This window comes from Stylophora pistillata, chromosome 8, assembly GCF_964205215.1.
Source record: "Stylophora pistillata chromosome 8, jaStyPist1.2, whole genome shotgun sequence".
Lineage (NCBI taxonomy): Eukaryota > Metazoa > Cnidaria > Anthozoa > Scleractinia > Pocilloporidae > Stylophora > Stylophora pistillata.
Genome location: NC_142526.1, coordinates 28,849,796 through 28,867,962, shown reverse-complemented (window position 1 = coordinate 28,867,962; position 18,167 = coordinate 28,849,796). Strand labels below are relative to the sequence as shown.

The following is an 18,167-nucleotide window of genomic DNA, read 5'->3' as shown; positions in this document are numbered from 1 at the left end:
CCCGCTCTTCCTCTCCCGCTTCAAGTTGCCATCCTACCCTATCTGGCATTGACACAGCTATAAACAAGCCAACTCTTTATTGATTATCTATAAATTCTCATTAAATGATCACTACTGGTCTAACCTCTTTCGGCTGTAATAGATGAATAGTGGTACTAAATGTTCAGGAAAACTGAACTGATGATAATCCTATGATTGCCTCTCTAGAGGCGTCGTTCCTCTTTACTAAGTGGTATAAGCAATGGTAAACATTATGTCTTACTTTTCCGAGTTGTGTGCGCACACAGTGATCGTAGTCCTTCATCAAGGAAATATATTGTGAGGGCGTATAAGGGATAAAATGGGAGCTGCCTATGACCAGTTTATTTTTACAGTGGCTAACAGCTTCACGCTCTAAATGAAATTTGGCTAGTCGTTTATGCAGCCGAGAAAGGAAAGGAATTGAAAACGAATCCTGGGACGTTAATAAATTCTGGCTTGGACTGGGATTTGTACCTTTTCGTCCAGACCGCTCTGATTATCTTACAGTCGACACAACCATTGACTTGGACCCTGTGCAATGTCTTACCTACAACACCAACTATTTTGAACGACTGACTCTGAAAAGCTGGTTTTCTAACTTAGAAAAGCTTTTCCTCAACAAATGTCAACGATCGGCACCATACAGACGACTTACTTATAACATTTACACAACAAATAAACCTAAAAGAACAACCTAAATAACGCGACTGACTTACACCACTCGCCGGAGTCTTCTAGCCAACAGCATTACGACTGAACTAACTGATCAGATAACAGAAACTGGGCTCATAACTCACGACTTAGAACAGTCGACTTGACTCTGATGATGACTTCCACTCAGGTTGTCGAACATCAGTCACTACCGTTACGGCAAAAGTTCTTCTCAGGACCCAGTCTCTCCCGGACGCGGATCAGATTTTACATGATAAACTTTAAGAAATGTCATTCTTACAAAACGAATTTCACGTTTCTTCTGGAATTTTATTCGTAAGAAATTATAAGAAGATTGTCATTATGTTTACAAAGTGGTGCAAAGTGGCCATACTTTGAGTTCAATTTGTGTTAGCAATTCCGAGTATAACTTGAACGACAGTTGGTAGTTCTCTCGTATATTTACTGAGAATGTGTGGTTTAATGATTAAGATTACAGAAAAGTTGAGCAGTAACAGCCCGCCTGCAAGAAGGGCATTTGACATGGGAGCCCTTCATTAACTCTTTAACACAAGTTCTACAGTACAAAAAATGGCCACAGGGCATAATAACACAGTCACGAGGCTGTTGCGTACACTTCTGACAAAGCACAGAGCTCCTAGATTTTTCGAGTTTCATTTTGAGATCGATAACTTTTTGGTCACTTTCCGCCTCAGGTTCTTCTACTTTGTTTAAATTCTTCTCAAACTCTTCTCGCTTTTCCGTACAGTCACGCTCTAACTGCTCTTTAAAAGTTTCACGAATTTCAAACATTGTAGTGTGGTAATGACTTCTCAGCTCAGTTTGTACCATCTTATGCACGCCCAGTTGCTCACTGAGACGTAGTTTCTCGGCTTTTAGCTGAGTTACACATTCACTCATGTTTGAAATCTTGGACTGAATGGAACGCATTTGAGAGAGCTTCTGAGCAGTTTCTTTCTCGATTGCACAGGAAGACAAGAGACCTAAGGATCAAACGACAAAATAAGTAAAAGAAAGAACAATTTTACTTCTATACCAGGAGAAGTCCCTCTTTCCAAGCGTAGTCAGGTGCGATTCCAGCTTTTTCTTCCTCTGATCTCTATTGCTTCGCGCAACGAACAGCGCCTGGAAAGACGGACTGCTTGTGGTCACTCTTGTGTGCGATCGTTTTATGTTCTTTTCCTTTAGTCAGTTTCACTAAAATCTCGATTCGCATTTGCTGAGAACACACATATTCCAAGCTAATAAAGCCTTCCTCACTCCGTTTTTTTTTTTTTATGGAAGAGCGTTTAGCGTGGAGGAATTTTTAGTTCACTACTTGAATATGAATATAGTTTATATCTGACCACTTGCAGCCCAGAGGCTGAATTACGGGTGCAGTGTAAGGTTGAGAACAGACGTCAGCATATCAGGCGCCTCTGGCAGCCGCTTCAGTCTATGATCTCACCTTCCCACCCATCCCACCCCAGGGGAGGACATCCATCACACAGTAATCTCGTTTGTGGGAAATTAACGTCTCCTACCCCAACCCTGCAGGAGACGGGACCTCCATTTATTCGTCCCTATCCGAGAAGACTAGAATATCTAACCATTTCTTGATGTTATAGAAAGGTAGCAAATTCTTCTCAATTATTTTAAGACCTTGAGTGTTGGTCCGGCCGGGGCTCGAACCCTCAACCTCCCGCACAACAGTCCAGCGCTCTATCCATTGAGCTAACCGGTAGGCGGTTTACTTCTATACAAGGATACAATAGACACTTGGATACAATGTGGTCATTATTTTAAATCTGAAACTAAGAACAATATCTAAGTTGATGGTAATATTCAGTCCAACTAAGAACTTAGTTGGAATCAGTTTAACCTCTTGATGTCATAGCGAAGGCAGTTAAGGCCCTGATCAAATCAAATCAAATTAAACTCAATTGCTACGCCACTTTCGCAAACACTAATCAAAATTAAATATCTGTTATCGAAACGTGTGGCTCAAGTCAGTTAAACCCATTAATGATGTTTAAATGTACGCTGAATGTCGTAAGGAGAACATCTGTTCTGATTTAAACAAAACAAACAAGTAGTTTAAAACACAAACCTCTACGCTCATCATACTCTCGAAACTCAGTGACTCCATGAGGCCAAGTAAACTGCATGCATCCATCTAAGCACCCATCTTTCCAGCTCCCCTCTTGTACAGTACCATCCGAAAGCGTCAAAGTCCCAAAGCCGGTCATTTTATCGTACTGCCACTGACCTTCGTATATAGCACCGGAGGAAAACATCATCTTTCCATGACCATGCCTAGAATAAGTTCAAACAATTTCATCAACACCTAGAGCTGCTTAGGGATCGGTTGATCTAAACAAAATAGCACAGCATCTCTGTGAAGGTAGTCCTGTATAAAAGCGAAATTAAAAGCAAATTATGCCGTTTTCAATAAATTAGAATAATCTTTCATTTCTGTATTGCCGTATGTGCTCAGTAAGACACGAATCGAGTCGTGGTTATCACAAGTCTTTCCGAAACAGAAATCCTCAAGATATATGTATTTCAAATATTCGTTGCGTTTGATTTATCATCTTACGGGTTTATGTCGAATTAATTTGATAGCCCGCTCCCAGTTGGCTTGTTAGCTCAATTGGTAGAGCGCTGCCCTAGTATCGCAGAGGGCAGTGGCTCGAATCCCGTACAAGACTGAGTTTTTTCAGGTCTGATTTTTCACTATTGCTTAAATAGTGCTTTACTGCGAGGATCGTGCACATATACGTAAGAAAGTCTCAAGCTCGATCTTTTGAAACCAATTTCTTTCATTGTCTAAATCTCGGTTTGTCCTTGTCTCCTTTCCACGTAATGATCTTAGAGATGCATTGACACAGGCGTTCTCCCAGTAGTAGCTGTTACTGGACTTCTTTTATTCTTGGTGATCTCGGTGATTGTTTCTTTGATTTAAGTCGTCTACTAAACACGTCTATGAACATCTCTTTTCAGCAGATATCTACGTACTGCAGCCCGTACTTTGTTTTTACCTCATGTTGTTTTTCCACCCACCATTGTAGAGTCCATGTTTAGCTGTTGCTGGATTGTCGCAAGGCGAAGAAAGAATGAGACCTTTGCCCACCCCATCCCTTTTGCCTGTGTGTAAAACAGAGGTTTTCTCTTACCAAAGAGTTACACTTTCTTGCACATGATACAACACGAGCAGTTATTGAATGTTTCTTAAGTTTAAGCATTTTACTGAGTGTGAAGTCGTGCTCATGGGCAACTGACATGCATGGAATGTATGCCTTGTATTACCTTTGGGTAGGGGTGGAGTTACATTACCCTATTTACGTTACCCTATTTTTGACATTTTTACTACTTTGACCACGTTTCACTTTGTAGCAAAAGATTCGTAATTTTTGTCGTGTGAAGAAATAAAGACTACTGCACCAAGACTACTTCTAGTGAGGTTCACGTCACAAGCGGTGAGGTGTATGAAACACATTCACGAAATAATGTTTTCTGCTATACAATATACAATTGACCAGCCACAGAAGAAAGAACTTTAAATGAAACACTTACCAATACTTATCAGATATGAAAAATGACACAAAAATAACAGTTAACAATGATTCACAGAAGCAGAACTGTCCTCGCATCTGTTTGACAATGATGTAAATACGAAAGATAATTTTTCACTTTGTAGCCTTTTAAATGCTACTGAATAGTTTCTAATAGTGCCCCGACAATGTTTTAGACTGAGCGCTACCTTTACACCAGTCTCCTGTATACACAGTTTCACCCATCACTGTTTTAAGGCTACCATGACCATGTGGAAGTTTCCTTTGACTACTTGCATTATAGTTGGTAACTGCAAGAAAATAATGATCCAGTAAGTACCAAGCATAATCTGAAGATGTCTATATAGTTTTCTTACCTTGCTAACACAATGAAAGTATGGAAAACTAGTCAGGAGCGGTGTTAAGTGTAGATTGGTTGTTATTTCCCCCTCATTCATGCAACGTGATTTAAAAGAAGCGGAAGACGAACATTGGTGAACTTATACAAAAATACAAAACGTGTGTGTCACGAGGTCGTAACCTTCAGTGTGAAGCGTGACGTTTGACTGTGCGCTCGTGCTAGTCCTGTTCAGCTGACCTCTACAGTTACACGAGGAATGTAATAGGAATGTATGGAGTCATATCTGACTTGAAATGCACATCAACGCCATTCCTCAGCATCTCTTATGTCTGGTTGAATCCGGAGAGGGGGAAAAATAATCAATTAGCGGTCGATTTCAACTGTATGTTGAGTATCCTATATCGGTCTATATATCTAACGGACGTAGAAAAGACTAAATGAAACAAGCGCATTGTGCCAAATTGACGTTCCCTCAACCTTAGTTCAAGTATGAGGCAGCAAAATTGTACCTGCAGCTCCACTGAAAAGTAGTTTATCGTGATAGACATGTTGTACCACATCCTCTGTTGTGGAAGCTTTGGGTTGTTTATTGGTGAACGGATTTCGCACATATCCACACTGCATGCTGTTTTTAAAGGAAACTTCCTCAAGAAAAGATTGCATTGCCAAATTGTCTGCCCGTGGCTTGCTTTTCATTTCTGCAAAAAGGACGACATGGTGAGGAAACACTAAAAGAACCTGGCAACACTCTGAAAAAAAAATTAGTGCCGAAAAACTGAGTACCATCTGAAGGCCAACCTTACCTACTGCCGAAATTTTGAGATCTAAGCCAAATCGTGCCCTACTCTACATAAGAGGGCTATCATAATATTTCCACTGTTTCAATTGAAGATTCGTTCCATACATGTGATTGTTGTCACTGATAATCCTATTTAATATCATTTCACAGTACAAACGACAACAGGATCAGTATACACTGTATTGGTCAATATGACATTATTTGGTTTTTCTTTAAAAAGGTGAGACAAGGAATAGTATCCACCGTGTTAGTATATGTCCACCTTACTTGTTAACATAAACAACTAGTTTATCAATCGTTTACCGTATTCCTTTACCTAGATTGCCACTTGACAGCTCAAGAGTTGCCAAGCTGACAGCTGTTAATCTTTGAAAAAGAGTTTTTTGAATGCTTAAACAGCGCATCAAGGCCTCCAGGGGTCGTTTTAGATCACTGAGGAGAGCCTTTGTATCATGTTTGAAATTTTCTCCGGCTGTACTGCTCTCGTTAGGAGCCTCGTGTATCTCCGAGGTACGAACATTTCCTAAGACATCGCTGTTAGGTTGGCTTGAGGAGCATGAAGCTCGACCAGTTATTTGGAGAAGAACAAGTCTGTAGAGGGAGTTCTGGATTTGTATGCACTTCATGATGCTCTTCAGCAGGGCTTCTGACAGTTGTTTCCCTTCAGAAACGGTAAGCGTTTGGCCCTTTTCTTTTTCAACTTGTGGATGAGCACTGGCTTTCGTGGTGAGATCAACAATTGATTCGCGGAAAAAATCTTGCTCAGATGATTGTGGTAGTTGAGCGTCGACTGATTCTGCGCTGGACTCTATGATCACTGGCGAGACAAGTGTAACACTACATTAGTTTCAATAATGCTGTGAGGACTAACCTAGGCTTGATAATGTCAGGCCATCTCGAGGAAAACCTGCTAAGACTAACGCGATTTTTAAACTAAATAGTCTAAATCACTATAACCTTGCCCAATAAAGCGCGGGCGCGTTCTTTTGAGCTGATACGAATGACCGGGTCACGATGAGTGATCCAAGATCACTCAGAATATGGCACATCTAATGAGTCCATGAGCCACTCGGAGTACCTGATCCGGATCCGAATGGTACCAAACGACGGGCGTACCCTTAGATAGGATCAGCGCAATGATGGAGCAGCATTTGAGCTGCACTTGATACAAGAAATTGCGTCAATCATAGTGTTCACCTAGGAAGCATTTGTTGGAGGGGATAAGAAAGGACAAGTTACCAAAACAGATTACAAGACAGGGATATGTCTACCCAAGACATTATAATCCCTTAGTCTAAACAATAAATACAAAACCAATCAGTTTACTTGTTACTGAGATAAGTCGTGATAAAAGGAAGTGCTACGAAGCAATAAAAAAAAAAGCTCCTATGTTTTCAAGTCTTACTTACTTGGAGTTACATTTTCCTCTTTCACTGACGAATCAAACAGAGACTTCACGGGCTTATCTTTCCTTTTCTTTATACTTGGAGTTTCAAATGAACCAAATTGGGGTCTAGCTCTACCTAATTTAATACAAAACGGATTAAAAAAAGGAAACATTTCATAAAAATTATCAACACTTTTGCCGAAGATTTTCTTCTCGTTTTAACAACTATTCAAATATGACTAGTACCTTAAACGCTTTAATAAAACAATTAAAAAAGATGGTTATATAAACTTCAAAATTATTTAGCTTACCAAGTTTAGCAAGGAATTTCAGCGGAAAAACTCTCAGTTGCTCGGTTCGTTCTAATTTAAGAATTCCATCAGGGTTGTCAATATTGATTAAAGTCCCTCTTATTGAACATTCATCTCCAAATACGACTTTACACTGAAAAGTCAAAGAACATCAAGGGAGCGTGAAAAGCCGAATGATATCGCTTTCAAAACCAAGTAAACAGATCCAGATGTGTCCGGCAAGGAACCAAATATGAATTCTGACAATTGAACTAAATAGGAACGCATTACACATGTAGAATTTAATATTAAAACATCATCATGAAGAAACTGTACTGGGATTTAAGGCATTGTTTAAATAGTGCGTAACGGGTTGCTTAAATAATTATTGTTCAGACAGACTTTCTGTTTGCCAATTTTTTGTTTTGTTTTATTTTTTTTTTTTTTTTTTACACAGCCTCAAAATACCAACAACGACAACAAACAGAATGCTAGCCACAAAAGAAAAATAAGGTTTATTCTAATCGCACTGACAATATACGATGTGCACTGTTGAGAGCAACCTGGCTATACTTACTTTGTCTTTTCTATGTAACTCCACTGGATCAATGTTGTCAACCGAAACGAGGACCGTGCGGTTTTCATCGTATAGCCCCACTGAACACTGGCGTCCACTTACCGAGTGCACCACACCCTTTTTTTTAATCAGCCTCTTTTCTGTCTGTGAATAAAGGATCAACCCGAATCAAAAGGATCAACCCGAATCAAAAGAATCACGAAAATATTACACATGCCATAGAAAAAGGAGGAAGTATGATTCTCACTAAATGAATATCCCTTTCAGAGAAAATACGAACACTTCGTTATTGCCATACTCAACTTTTTTTTATAGTGACGATAATTCTATCATGGTCTGTGAACCTAACCAGTATCTAACCGACTCCTTCCTTATTTTACAACTGCGCAGATAACTTGACGGTGTTAGTTTTCACGGGATAAATGAGCCCCCCTCAACCCTTCTTTTACTTCAATTGCATTAAACATCGTGAGTGAGATTCTTTGGCTGGTTCAGCCAATTTTTCCTTTTAGATTTTGAGTTCGCAAAAAGTTTATTTTGAACACAATACTTCTTTTCATTAAAATTCATTTTGCAAGTATGTCTCAAACATGGATTGAGGAATACTCTTTCCCTTTGAGCACGAGGCTTACAGCACTAATCAATGACGTGGACTATCCATTGTAGCAGCATACAGGGTGATTGTCACCTTAAACTAGATTCGTGGCGTTCCAAATCACCACTTTCCTCCTCATTTTTTCCAAGATTTTTAGGAGTAAGCATAACGTACAGCGATAAATGTGAAAGTGGCGAGTAGCTCAACGATGAAAAAATGCAAGGCACTAATTGGATGGGAATAGGATTTTCTCCTGACGTCAGAGTTCAGGTTTTGTTTTTTCCGAGAATGGCTTTTTCAGCGATAGACCTAAATTATATTTCACTTTCATCATGCCGCCATTTCATTAGCTCATCATGCTTCAGCGGAAGGCTAAAATAGTTCCGCTTTCCAATGTACCGTGCACGTCCTTGCTTTTCTTTTTTGACAGAAGAACCTGCGAAAACTCAAATTTCCATTTATAACCTAACAACTTACCTTGCAAGTTTCATTGATTTGTACTTCAATGTCGGTTGGGTCCCAGTTTGCGGCATCAAATCCTGTTAATCGCAAAGGTACATAAACTCAAAGTGATTCCGTGGATTAATTAACTTTTGTTACATCGAGGATTTTGATGGGACGTAATATTCTCAGCACTGACTTTATTTCACGGATAAGAGCTAACAAGATAACTGGTTGAAAGTAACAACGTAATCTAAAGACAACTTGGGTAGGATAAACAAATAGGTAGTACAAACAAAATGACCCTGCAACGTAAACTAAAGACAACTTGGGTAGGATAAACAAATAGGTAGTACAAACAGAATGACCCCGGTAAAAACGGGCAGTGATAACGCCAAATTAAAACTGCGACCGCTGATAACTTTTATGACAACTGAAGACTTCTTGAACAGACAACTGCGCTTAGCCCGACATCTAGAGAAACTGACTGAAAAAAGTGTTAACGCTAGAGAGAAACTAAGAAAATATACGACATATTTAACAAACATGTTTCGATAGTTCTTCTTAAACTGGATTTAAAAACAAGACTGTAATTACGAACGGTATGAAAGCATGTAACTGACGAAAAACGATAACAAACTGAACAAAAAACACTAACGAGGTCTGAGAAAAAAAAAACAAAGATATAATTCCAAAACAAATGAGAAAACAGCTAGATATTACAAGGACCATGGTGTAACAATAAAACGGACCCGTGTTTATTCATTCTTCAAAATGACTGAATTTTCTGCCTTGTTCCCCAAAGCAGTTGAACAAGCATGTTACCCGAAATCAGGATTCGCAAAGTTTCCTTGGTCCCAGAAAGTCCTGTAGGTCCCTTAATTCTCAACTAAGACTATTCCTGCACACTTTCTTTATAATCAACTTTTCCAGGCTATAGATCATAATTTTCCTTGCTACTCGGAGTAAAGAAAATACTCAAAGAAAACGCCTTACTCTGATTCCCCTTGTCAAGTAGGGAGAACTGAGAAAGAGGAAAACTTTCCCTCGGCCGTCTGTATGAGACTAATGTCAAGGCAATGAAACATTTCTCTGAGCTAACAAAAGAATGTCGTCTTGGTCTCCTTAATATTAGACAGTCACTCATTACATAAACGATATCAGATGTTCAGGCCTGAAGCTTTTTCTCTTGTTACCCCCAAAGCCCTGGATGGACCTCACAAAGGTCGGTGCATTGTCTCTTGGCAAAACGTAATATCAGCATTCTCCATAATTGAACTCTTGAAAGAATTTTCAAGAAAAACGCATCTTACTGCGTTTTGCCAAATTTCAAAAAAGTTCCGAGAAAGCGATAGCGTAAGTCTTCCCCTCAAAAACCACAAGAACTGCACTGAAAGTTGTTTAGGACTATTTCCTCGCAAAGTCAAGAAGATCAATAAACGAGACTAATACTAAATGATTTTTAGGTTCAAAATCTTTGCCTCCTCAAGAATGACGTTACACATGTCGCGTGTGTTGCTTGGATATCACGTGAAATTTAAAAAGATTCGTAACACGAAACCTTCCTAAGTGTCTGAATCCCAAGTGTTCTGAAAATAACTGTGACACACGGCCCACAAGAGACTGTCTCTCTCCTTCATCTTCCCTACCCAAAATGTAATATTTCCAAAAAACCTGTCAAAACAAAATTTAAAGAGAGTATTCTAATTTATCTCGGGAGTGTTTGGCGTTGGTCTCCTCTCGCAGCCGTTCTTAGTCTCGTGATCCCTGTGTCTCCCTCCCCACAAACGGCTGCTCGTGTTGACCAAACATTCCATTCCCTTTGTTTCCTTCAACCAATGAGCGTTGAGCAGGGAACATCTCTCAAAATTTCGCCAAATTTCATGTTTGTAGAGCTAAATATGTCATTTATCAATATTTATGGCTGAGACCCTGAAGACAGTACCTTGCAGTAATTTATCTGGATGTTTCCTGTGTACGTCAACAGTTTCGACTAAAGAAAGAGTTAGAATCTCCGGAAGATCGGCTGATGTAGAGAGCGTCATAAGTTTGGCACTGGGTGTAAACTTGGAAGCTTTCGACATTAATTTGAATTCTACTTTATATATATGTCTCAAATGCTACAGAAAAGTGGTCAAGATTAAGAAATTAGAAAAGGATCTCCAAGAGCTAAAAAATTAACTGAAAGCTGGGTATGATTCCATTTAAGATCACCGGATTAAAAGACTTCAACCATCACTTGACAGCGACTCGAACGCAAAGCGACCTTTTGTAGCGAAAGCTCTCGATTTCACCGGCCCTAGCAAATGTACTTCTTTGCCTTTAAGTCCTACAGTTGAACCGCTAGTATCTCTGCCTTATAATAATAATAATAATAATAATAATAATAATAATAATAATAATAATAATAATATCTTTATTTAAACACGATGTGTTTCAAAGCTGAACAGCTTGTGGGGTCGTGTGTAAATCAAATAAACTTCTAAATTAAATAAATTCAAATGATGGTTTTTGAGGAGAGGGGAAAACCGGAGTACCCGGAGAAAAACCTCTCGGAGCAGAGTAGAGAGCCAACAAACTCAATCCACTTATGACGCCGGGTCCGGGAATCGAACCCGGGACACATTGGTGGAAGGCGAGCGCTCTCACCACTACGCCAACCCTGCCTTGTACGCCTCAATCTTCTGGTGCTAATACCTACTCAGCCCGTCAGTCCGATAATCGCCGAGAAACAGCCGCATGTTCCCACGCACTGGCGAGGTGAATATATTATGAGCCTTTCAGATTTCGAAAGGCGGCACGCTGATTGGTCAATCGGCTGGAATGGAATGTTTGGTCAACACGAGCAGCCGTTTGTGGGGAGGGAGACAAAGGGATCCCGAGATAAAGAACGGCTGCGAGAGGAGACTAGTTTGGAGTTCGCTGATGCCAAACCAAAACAGTTAAAATTATTAAACAACTAGCTAGTCCCTCACCTTCCAGAAACGACCAAAATGAATTGCGACGAACTGCAGAATAGCTGGATGAAAAACCGTTGATAGGTGACGAAGGACTGTAGGTAGGTGTCGAAGGACTGTAGTTTGGTGACGTACGCCCGTAGATTGGTAACGTAGGACTGTAGCTTGGTGACGTAGGACTGTAGCTTGGTGACGTAGGACTGTAGCTTGGTGACGTGGGCCTGTATTCGTATGCTGATGACGTATTAATGTAAGGTGACGAGCAGGGAAAGTAGCTCGGTTGAGAACTGTGAGGTTTGCTATAGCCCGAGGACATGGTGCGAAGGTCAGATGATGTAGAAAGAGAACTCCCACCAGCTATGGTTCTAAAATAATTTTCATTTCTACCGGCTGTGGACGAGGGGCACGTGGTTGAAGAACTCTTCGCAAATGGCTCTTTCTGGGCGCGAATTCTATTCCGGTACTCATAGTCTTCAAAGCGCAACTCCTAAGCAATTGAAATAATATGGCGGAAAAGAACGATTACACTTCTGGACAAGGTAGCTTTCCTTAAGTCATTATGTTTGATAAATCATGCCTCAGCAACAATGTTTAAAGGGAGAGAAAAAAAAATCCAGCTTTGGCAACCTAAATTGGCTCTCTCTATCAATGTCACGTAAACCGCACTTCCGGTGGCTGTAATATTTGTGGATACGCCGGTCCAAGCGACTTACTTCCATATTTTTTCCAGTTTTGGAAAGAAAACTTCGGTTTAAATTTAATTCTTGAACACTTTCCAGTCAAAAGAAAACTTGAGTTTACTTCATTTAAAAATTGAAGTACTAACTAAAGATAACTCTGAGTGAGGACTGATGGGTCAAGTCATTAATGAATCAGAAGAACGCGACCATCTATTTCAAATGTTTTTCTTTGTGCTCAAGTACTAATGCTGGGGTTTAGTTTCACTCGTCAAATCTGTGGCCACTAATATAACTTTGGGATTTGCCTGATTAAAGCACAGTTCTGCCATCCTGGGGAAGCTTAAGATATGTAGGTGTGTTCTAACTGAAGGAATTCAGTTCACAACTGGCTAAAATGAATAAGTTCCTGGATCCAATCCATGGAAAAACATTTTGCATGATATACTATAGAGTAATACTACAGATATACTATATATACTATACTCTCTCTATATATAAATCATTAAGATAATAAAGTTGAAGATCAGATGCCTGTAGGGATTATAAAACAATAGCAGTTACTTGGCCCATACTCAGAGCTCAGTTAACTTCTATGTGAACAGTTTGTTCAACCTACTTCAATGCTTTTGTTTGCATATACATCCATCATAACTATGGCTTGAAATCTTTCATTATACCCTACATCATTGGAAAGTGATACTGTGGTCTAAAACAAGAACAATCATTTGATAGTCAAGAGAGTACATAAAGTAGGGAATTAAAAATCAGCAATATCAAAAATTAAATGCAGAAACATTTTCAAGTTCATTGGGATGTTTATAGCAAAAAATAAATAGCTAATTAAAAAAAGGAATTAAAAATATAATTTACAAAAATAGAAAAAAAGACACCATGTAAGACAGTAAAAAGTTGACAAAAAAGACAAGTAAAAGATTGAATAAACTAAAACGAATTAACACTTTGTTTTGAAAATCAGAATTGCAAATACCAGTAAACAATCTATAAATTTTTTCGGTTTAATCTGCAGAAGCATATTACTATTTTTGGTCATTCCACTCTTTTTCAAAAAATTGTCACTGCAGACAAACACCTTGTTCGTAACCTCTTATCATCTGTAAGTATTACTAAAAGCCAGTGGTTGTGATGGCATAAGTAACAAGATAATGTGGGTAAATTGCACTAAAGGTCTTTACACTATATGTAAACTGCTCACATGTTTATATGTTATAAACTTCTCACTTCTTCCATGTAATATATCCTTGTGAATGGAAACTTGCAGTTACCTCTTGATATTTTACAATGCTTATACATAGACCACCAAAGAGGAAACAAACAATTTTTGGAAGCAATTTTAATCTTTATTGAATTTAAACAATAAAAACCACAATTTTTTTGTCTTAAATCCTTCAATTTATAATATCTGTACTAAGTAGTACAAATACTTTCAATTGTTAATTTATACTAACAATAATATTGCACCTGTAAAACTCAATAAGATCATTTACAGAAAATATCATGTGGATCAGATATATAATTACAAAAATGATACATATGACTTTTAAGTGGAAAGTGTACAGGATGGATCACTATCCAATTTAGCTCTGATGTCTTGTAACTGCAAAACATGTTTGAGCATCACAATTTGAATCTCCTCAATCACAGTCACACCATTCAATTTATTGCCAGCTGAGTCTAGCTAATTATTACAGTCTGAAGCTCAATCAGCAGTGCAATTTATCCAATGAGAGTGAATTATGGTAATGACACAGTGATTGCAAAATATCTATCCTGGACACTTACACTGAAACTTACACGAAATTGTATTGGCCGTGTTCCTATTGTCTCCCATTTCTTTAGTTTCTTACCTAAAATGTGAAATAAAACATGCTATAATTATTATTAACATTCATCAAATTATTTTCTTTTTCGCCAGATTTTTTGCTTCAGATTTGTTTGACTTGTAATATAATCCCAATTGTTTCATGAGCTTGAATAAAAATAAATCTCTACTGATAGAAAAAATTTTTCTTGTCCCTGTCTTTACCGTACCTTTAAATCCTTAATTAAGGATTATTAAGAACTTTAAGATGGACATGAATTAAATTATTAAATTCAGCATAGTTACTATGTAATGTGACATGTTACCAATTGTACCACACAATATAACTGTTTTACTATTGACTAATAAATAATTATTAAATAGGTAATAGATTTTTATAATTACATGGAGCAGACATAGTTTCTCCAGAGTATAAAAATATTTCTGGCTGACTACAGGTGTCATCTTCAAATACAACATGCAAAGCTGTTTCCTTGGATAATGCCATTTTTGGTTACAGACAGTGCCCAGTTGTGGTTATATCTGTAGCTAGACAAAATCTCTAAAATGTTCCTGAAATTGAGGAGAAAAGAAAGCATAATGTTATTATACATTTCTGATCTAAACATAGTTAACTATGATCTAAACAAATACTAAAACAGTAAGTATATATTACACTAGTCTTCTAGATCTTCATGAAACCTGACAAATAAAAACAAAATGAAATAAATCAATGAACAACTAGAGTAGTTGACTTGCTTAGTAGTCATTTATGCCCTAATGTCAAGTGCACATACATCTTACATCTTGGTTATGTGGTAGTCACTTGAAGTCTACAACACTGGCATCAGCTTTATTGACAGCTTAGAGAGTGATAGCTACAACAGTTTGATGAAGGCTTTAATCATTCAGATATACATGAGAGTCTAAAATACTTTATATGATTACAACATGTTCTATTCACAGATCAATATCAGCATAATAAAGCATAACAGAACATTTTGAAATTATCTGGAATATTTGGACCTGCAATATTTGTATCACGTATCACTCTACAAGTCATCAATTTAAGGTCCATGAGCCTTATCACCTAAGGGTATTGTAAAATTACCAAACAATGATGTGATTCATTTCCGCCTTGAAGTAATGCAAGCATTAATTTCAGGGAAGCCATGCACTCTAATCAATCATGAGAATTTACTTCTGGATCATACATTGATCATCTCTATTCTTCAACACATTAAGGAAGATTTCCACTTCTTGTTTAGAGTATATGAGAAGCACTTCAGGGTAAAGATCAACAAATATAAGTAAAAATATTCAACATATAGTATGTAAGAGATAACAATTTAAAATCACTCTTACAGTGTCAGTGCTGGGAAAATTGCTTTTAAAGGGAGCCAATTTCGCCCCAAAAAAAGCAGACTATTTTTAAGGTGAAGGTATGCGTATCATGTCGTATATATCTCTTGATAGAGATGAAAACGTTGCTTTCACTATACTGCACGGTATTAAAGTTATCTCCATCCTGCCTTAATTAACAAGCCAGGGTTAATTAGCCCAAGCACTGGGTTACTCAGCCCAATTTGGCAAGTGTGTTTTAGTGCTCAAAGTATAATTTTTACTCAAAATGAGTCAAAGAACACCCTTGTGGAGCATTCATTTCATCATGAACAGAATATTTTAATTGAAGTTGAATTATGTCTGGACTGTGCTTAGCTATCCTTCGATTTGGTACTAATTCACTGTCAGCAGGCCAAATGCTTCGTCAATGGACAAAAGGAATGTGAACATTGGAGGAGTTAGAAACTGCACGTGCAGAAAGATTAGCCCTTCTGAACCCGGATACTAGGAATTGGAAGGCTGCGAGTAAAGTCAGCAAAAATGTTGAACGACACTCTAAAACGTTTTCAACCTATTCATGAACGTACGTTGCCACTGAGGACAAAGTAGTAACTGTTGATCTCCATTTTTCTCGTGCAAGATTAATTTATTAGATCATTCATCAAATAGAAGGATAAAGCTTCTTTACTACAAAATATTTTTAGACAAGCTCACTTCTCCGACAGAGCGCTGTTGCCTCACTTAGATTGCTCGCCGGATTATGCAGAAGGACTATATGAGTTCGGGCATTATATTGTGGCTTGAATTGGCATTTTAAAACACGTTCTCTACTTCAATCTTGATAAATTCAGCGACCTAGACGGCACAGCGAAAAATGACGAGGACCTAACACTTACACTCACGCGAAGAAGGACCTAATTACAAATCAAATTTTTTTAGCCAAAAGTAAGAACGACTCACTTCCGGGTCGACGACCAGCCAACACTTTAACTCAACATTCTATGGCAGCAACACCAACCTAAATATTGAAAAAAAAAAGCTTTACATACACGCTTATGATTTTCCACTACATATCTCTAAATATGCAGAGTTATCGGAAGTTCACCATTTGTGAAAGTGTACGCAAAAACCCTCGCAAGTTTGTGTCAACCCACTGACCAAAATGCTCGAAAGGGCTTGTGGGCTTAGAGCTAATGGGAGGAGACTACTGATTGCTCAGCAGGGGATCCCATAAACTGCATAAATCGAATGGCATGTGCTAAACAAAAAATATGAATTCTGGACGATGGACGATATTCCTATCTTAAGACCGAAGTTGTTACAAAGTCTTTGTTTCCAAACTTAAAAGCAGAGTCTATTCCGTAACGCAGCGTCTCATGAATTAGTGGACGAAGGACGATGAATTAGAATATAGATTAAAACATAAACAGGCTCAGCCAAACTGTGTGTTCCTACAGAATAACGAGTGCATTTTTGCAAAAGAGGAAGTTGGCAAAGGATTTATACGTGACGCATGTTTAAGGCCAAAATTAATACGTGATGCTTCAACAAATGAATCGTGATCGTGAGGCGTGCTTTACCTTCTGAAATATACGTGACCCGTGAGTTTTTCTTTCATTCTATGAAATCCTCAAAATTTCCCTGATACTTCTCACACAAGAAGAGAGATTTGAAGTTTTCCCTTTTAAATTCGCGACGAGTGAAATGCCGTTTGAAGCATACGTGACGCGTGAACGTTTCTAAACTTCGTGTTTGAATCAACTCTTAGGACCCTCCCCCCAAACCCCCTTTGCTACCCTGGTAGAGTTTGGAAGCAAAAAATGAACTTGTAGTCCTGGAGCAGGATAGGGCAGTCCTCTTCTAGAAACCTTTACCAGAACGGCTAAAAAGCTGGTAATGTGTGATCACTTGCGGCCCCTTCCATACGAGCCATGTGCCCATTCATTAACGTGGCGTTGCATCACAGAAGAGACAGTATCTTTTTAATGTCCGTAGACAACCTATGAGCGGCTAGTATTTCGGCTGATAATATCCACGGCTAAGAGATCGTCCGAAAAATTAATATTAGGCCTACAAGCAAAGCTTGTACGGCAAATAAATACACGTTGGTCGCAAAACATCATGATTTCGAAAAGAAATGAATACTTTCTGTGGTAATGAAACTAATCTAAAGATTTGAGGGCGAACTGGCAAAGGTGGGGGCGAACTCGGTTACGTTGGGGGCGAACTCACATAGATGGTAGAGGAGCAAGCTTGCAATGGAGAGAGCCATCAACCAAAACTGTAACCTCTACCGTATCATTTGTATATCCGCCTCGTTAACTGAAATTATTTCATCGTAGGTATTTGTAACGAAAAGGGAACTGAAGCCAATTTTTTTCTGTTCAGCTTCTCGGAGGAACTCGGTAGCGGAATGGTACTTGACTAAAAATCTCCGACTCAGCCAATCAGCGCGCGCAAAAAGCATTTTAACACCGCTTTTCCGGTATATGTTAATTCTAAAAACATAGAATCGAAAGAAAGTATAGCAAAAAGTGCTTTTTTTAAAAAACAGTGACAATTGGCGTGACCTTGAACCAGAGCCATTTTGTGTGAACAGAGAAGATGTGGAGATATAAACACACAACCTACTTGTCCGGTGGATTTATCAATAAGCAACTGAATTCAGTAATCGCTCAATAGCAAACAAGA

General features: G+C 38.5%; 1 protein-coding gene across 3 annotated transcripts; it reads right to left on the bottom strand.

Annotated features, from left to right (window-relative positions):
* Positions 1–981: 981 nt before the first annotated feature.
* On the bottom strand, positions 982–16,633 carry LOC111323609 (uncharacterized). Of its 3 annotated transcripts, XM_022927018.2 has the most exons (16): positions 16,582–16,599; positions 16,437–16,494; positions 14,538–14,705; positions 14,126–14,178; positions 12,930–13,019; positions 11,652–12,120; positions 8,713–8,774; positions 7,641–7,784; positions 7,085–7,217; positions 6,796–6,909; positions 5,703–6,203; positions 5,097–5,285; positions 4,436–4,537; positions 3,714–3,819; positions 2,783–2,988; positions 982–1,676 (listed from the first exon to the last, which is right to left on the bottom strand). In XM_022927018.2, exons 3-16 carry the CDS (start codon positions 14,638–14,640, stop codon positions 1,153–1,155), a joined length of 2,796 nt encoding a protein of 931 aa, XP_022782753.2. In that variant the 5' UTR covers positions 14,641–14,705; positions 16,437–16,494; positions 16,582–16,599; the 3' UTR covers positions 982–1,152. The 3 variants fall into 3 exon arrangements, with proteins under 3 accessions (XP_022782753.2, XP_022782758.2, XP_088585565.1); XM_022927023.2 differs by lacking the exon at positions 16,437–16,494 and having other exon boundaries at positions 16,526–16,627; XM_088729439.1 differs by lacking the exon at positions 6,796–6,909 and having other exon boundaries at positions 16,437–16,633.
* Between the last annotated feature and the right edge of the window lie 1,534 nt (positions 16,634–18,167).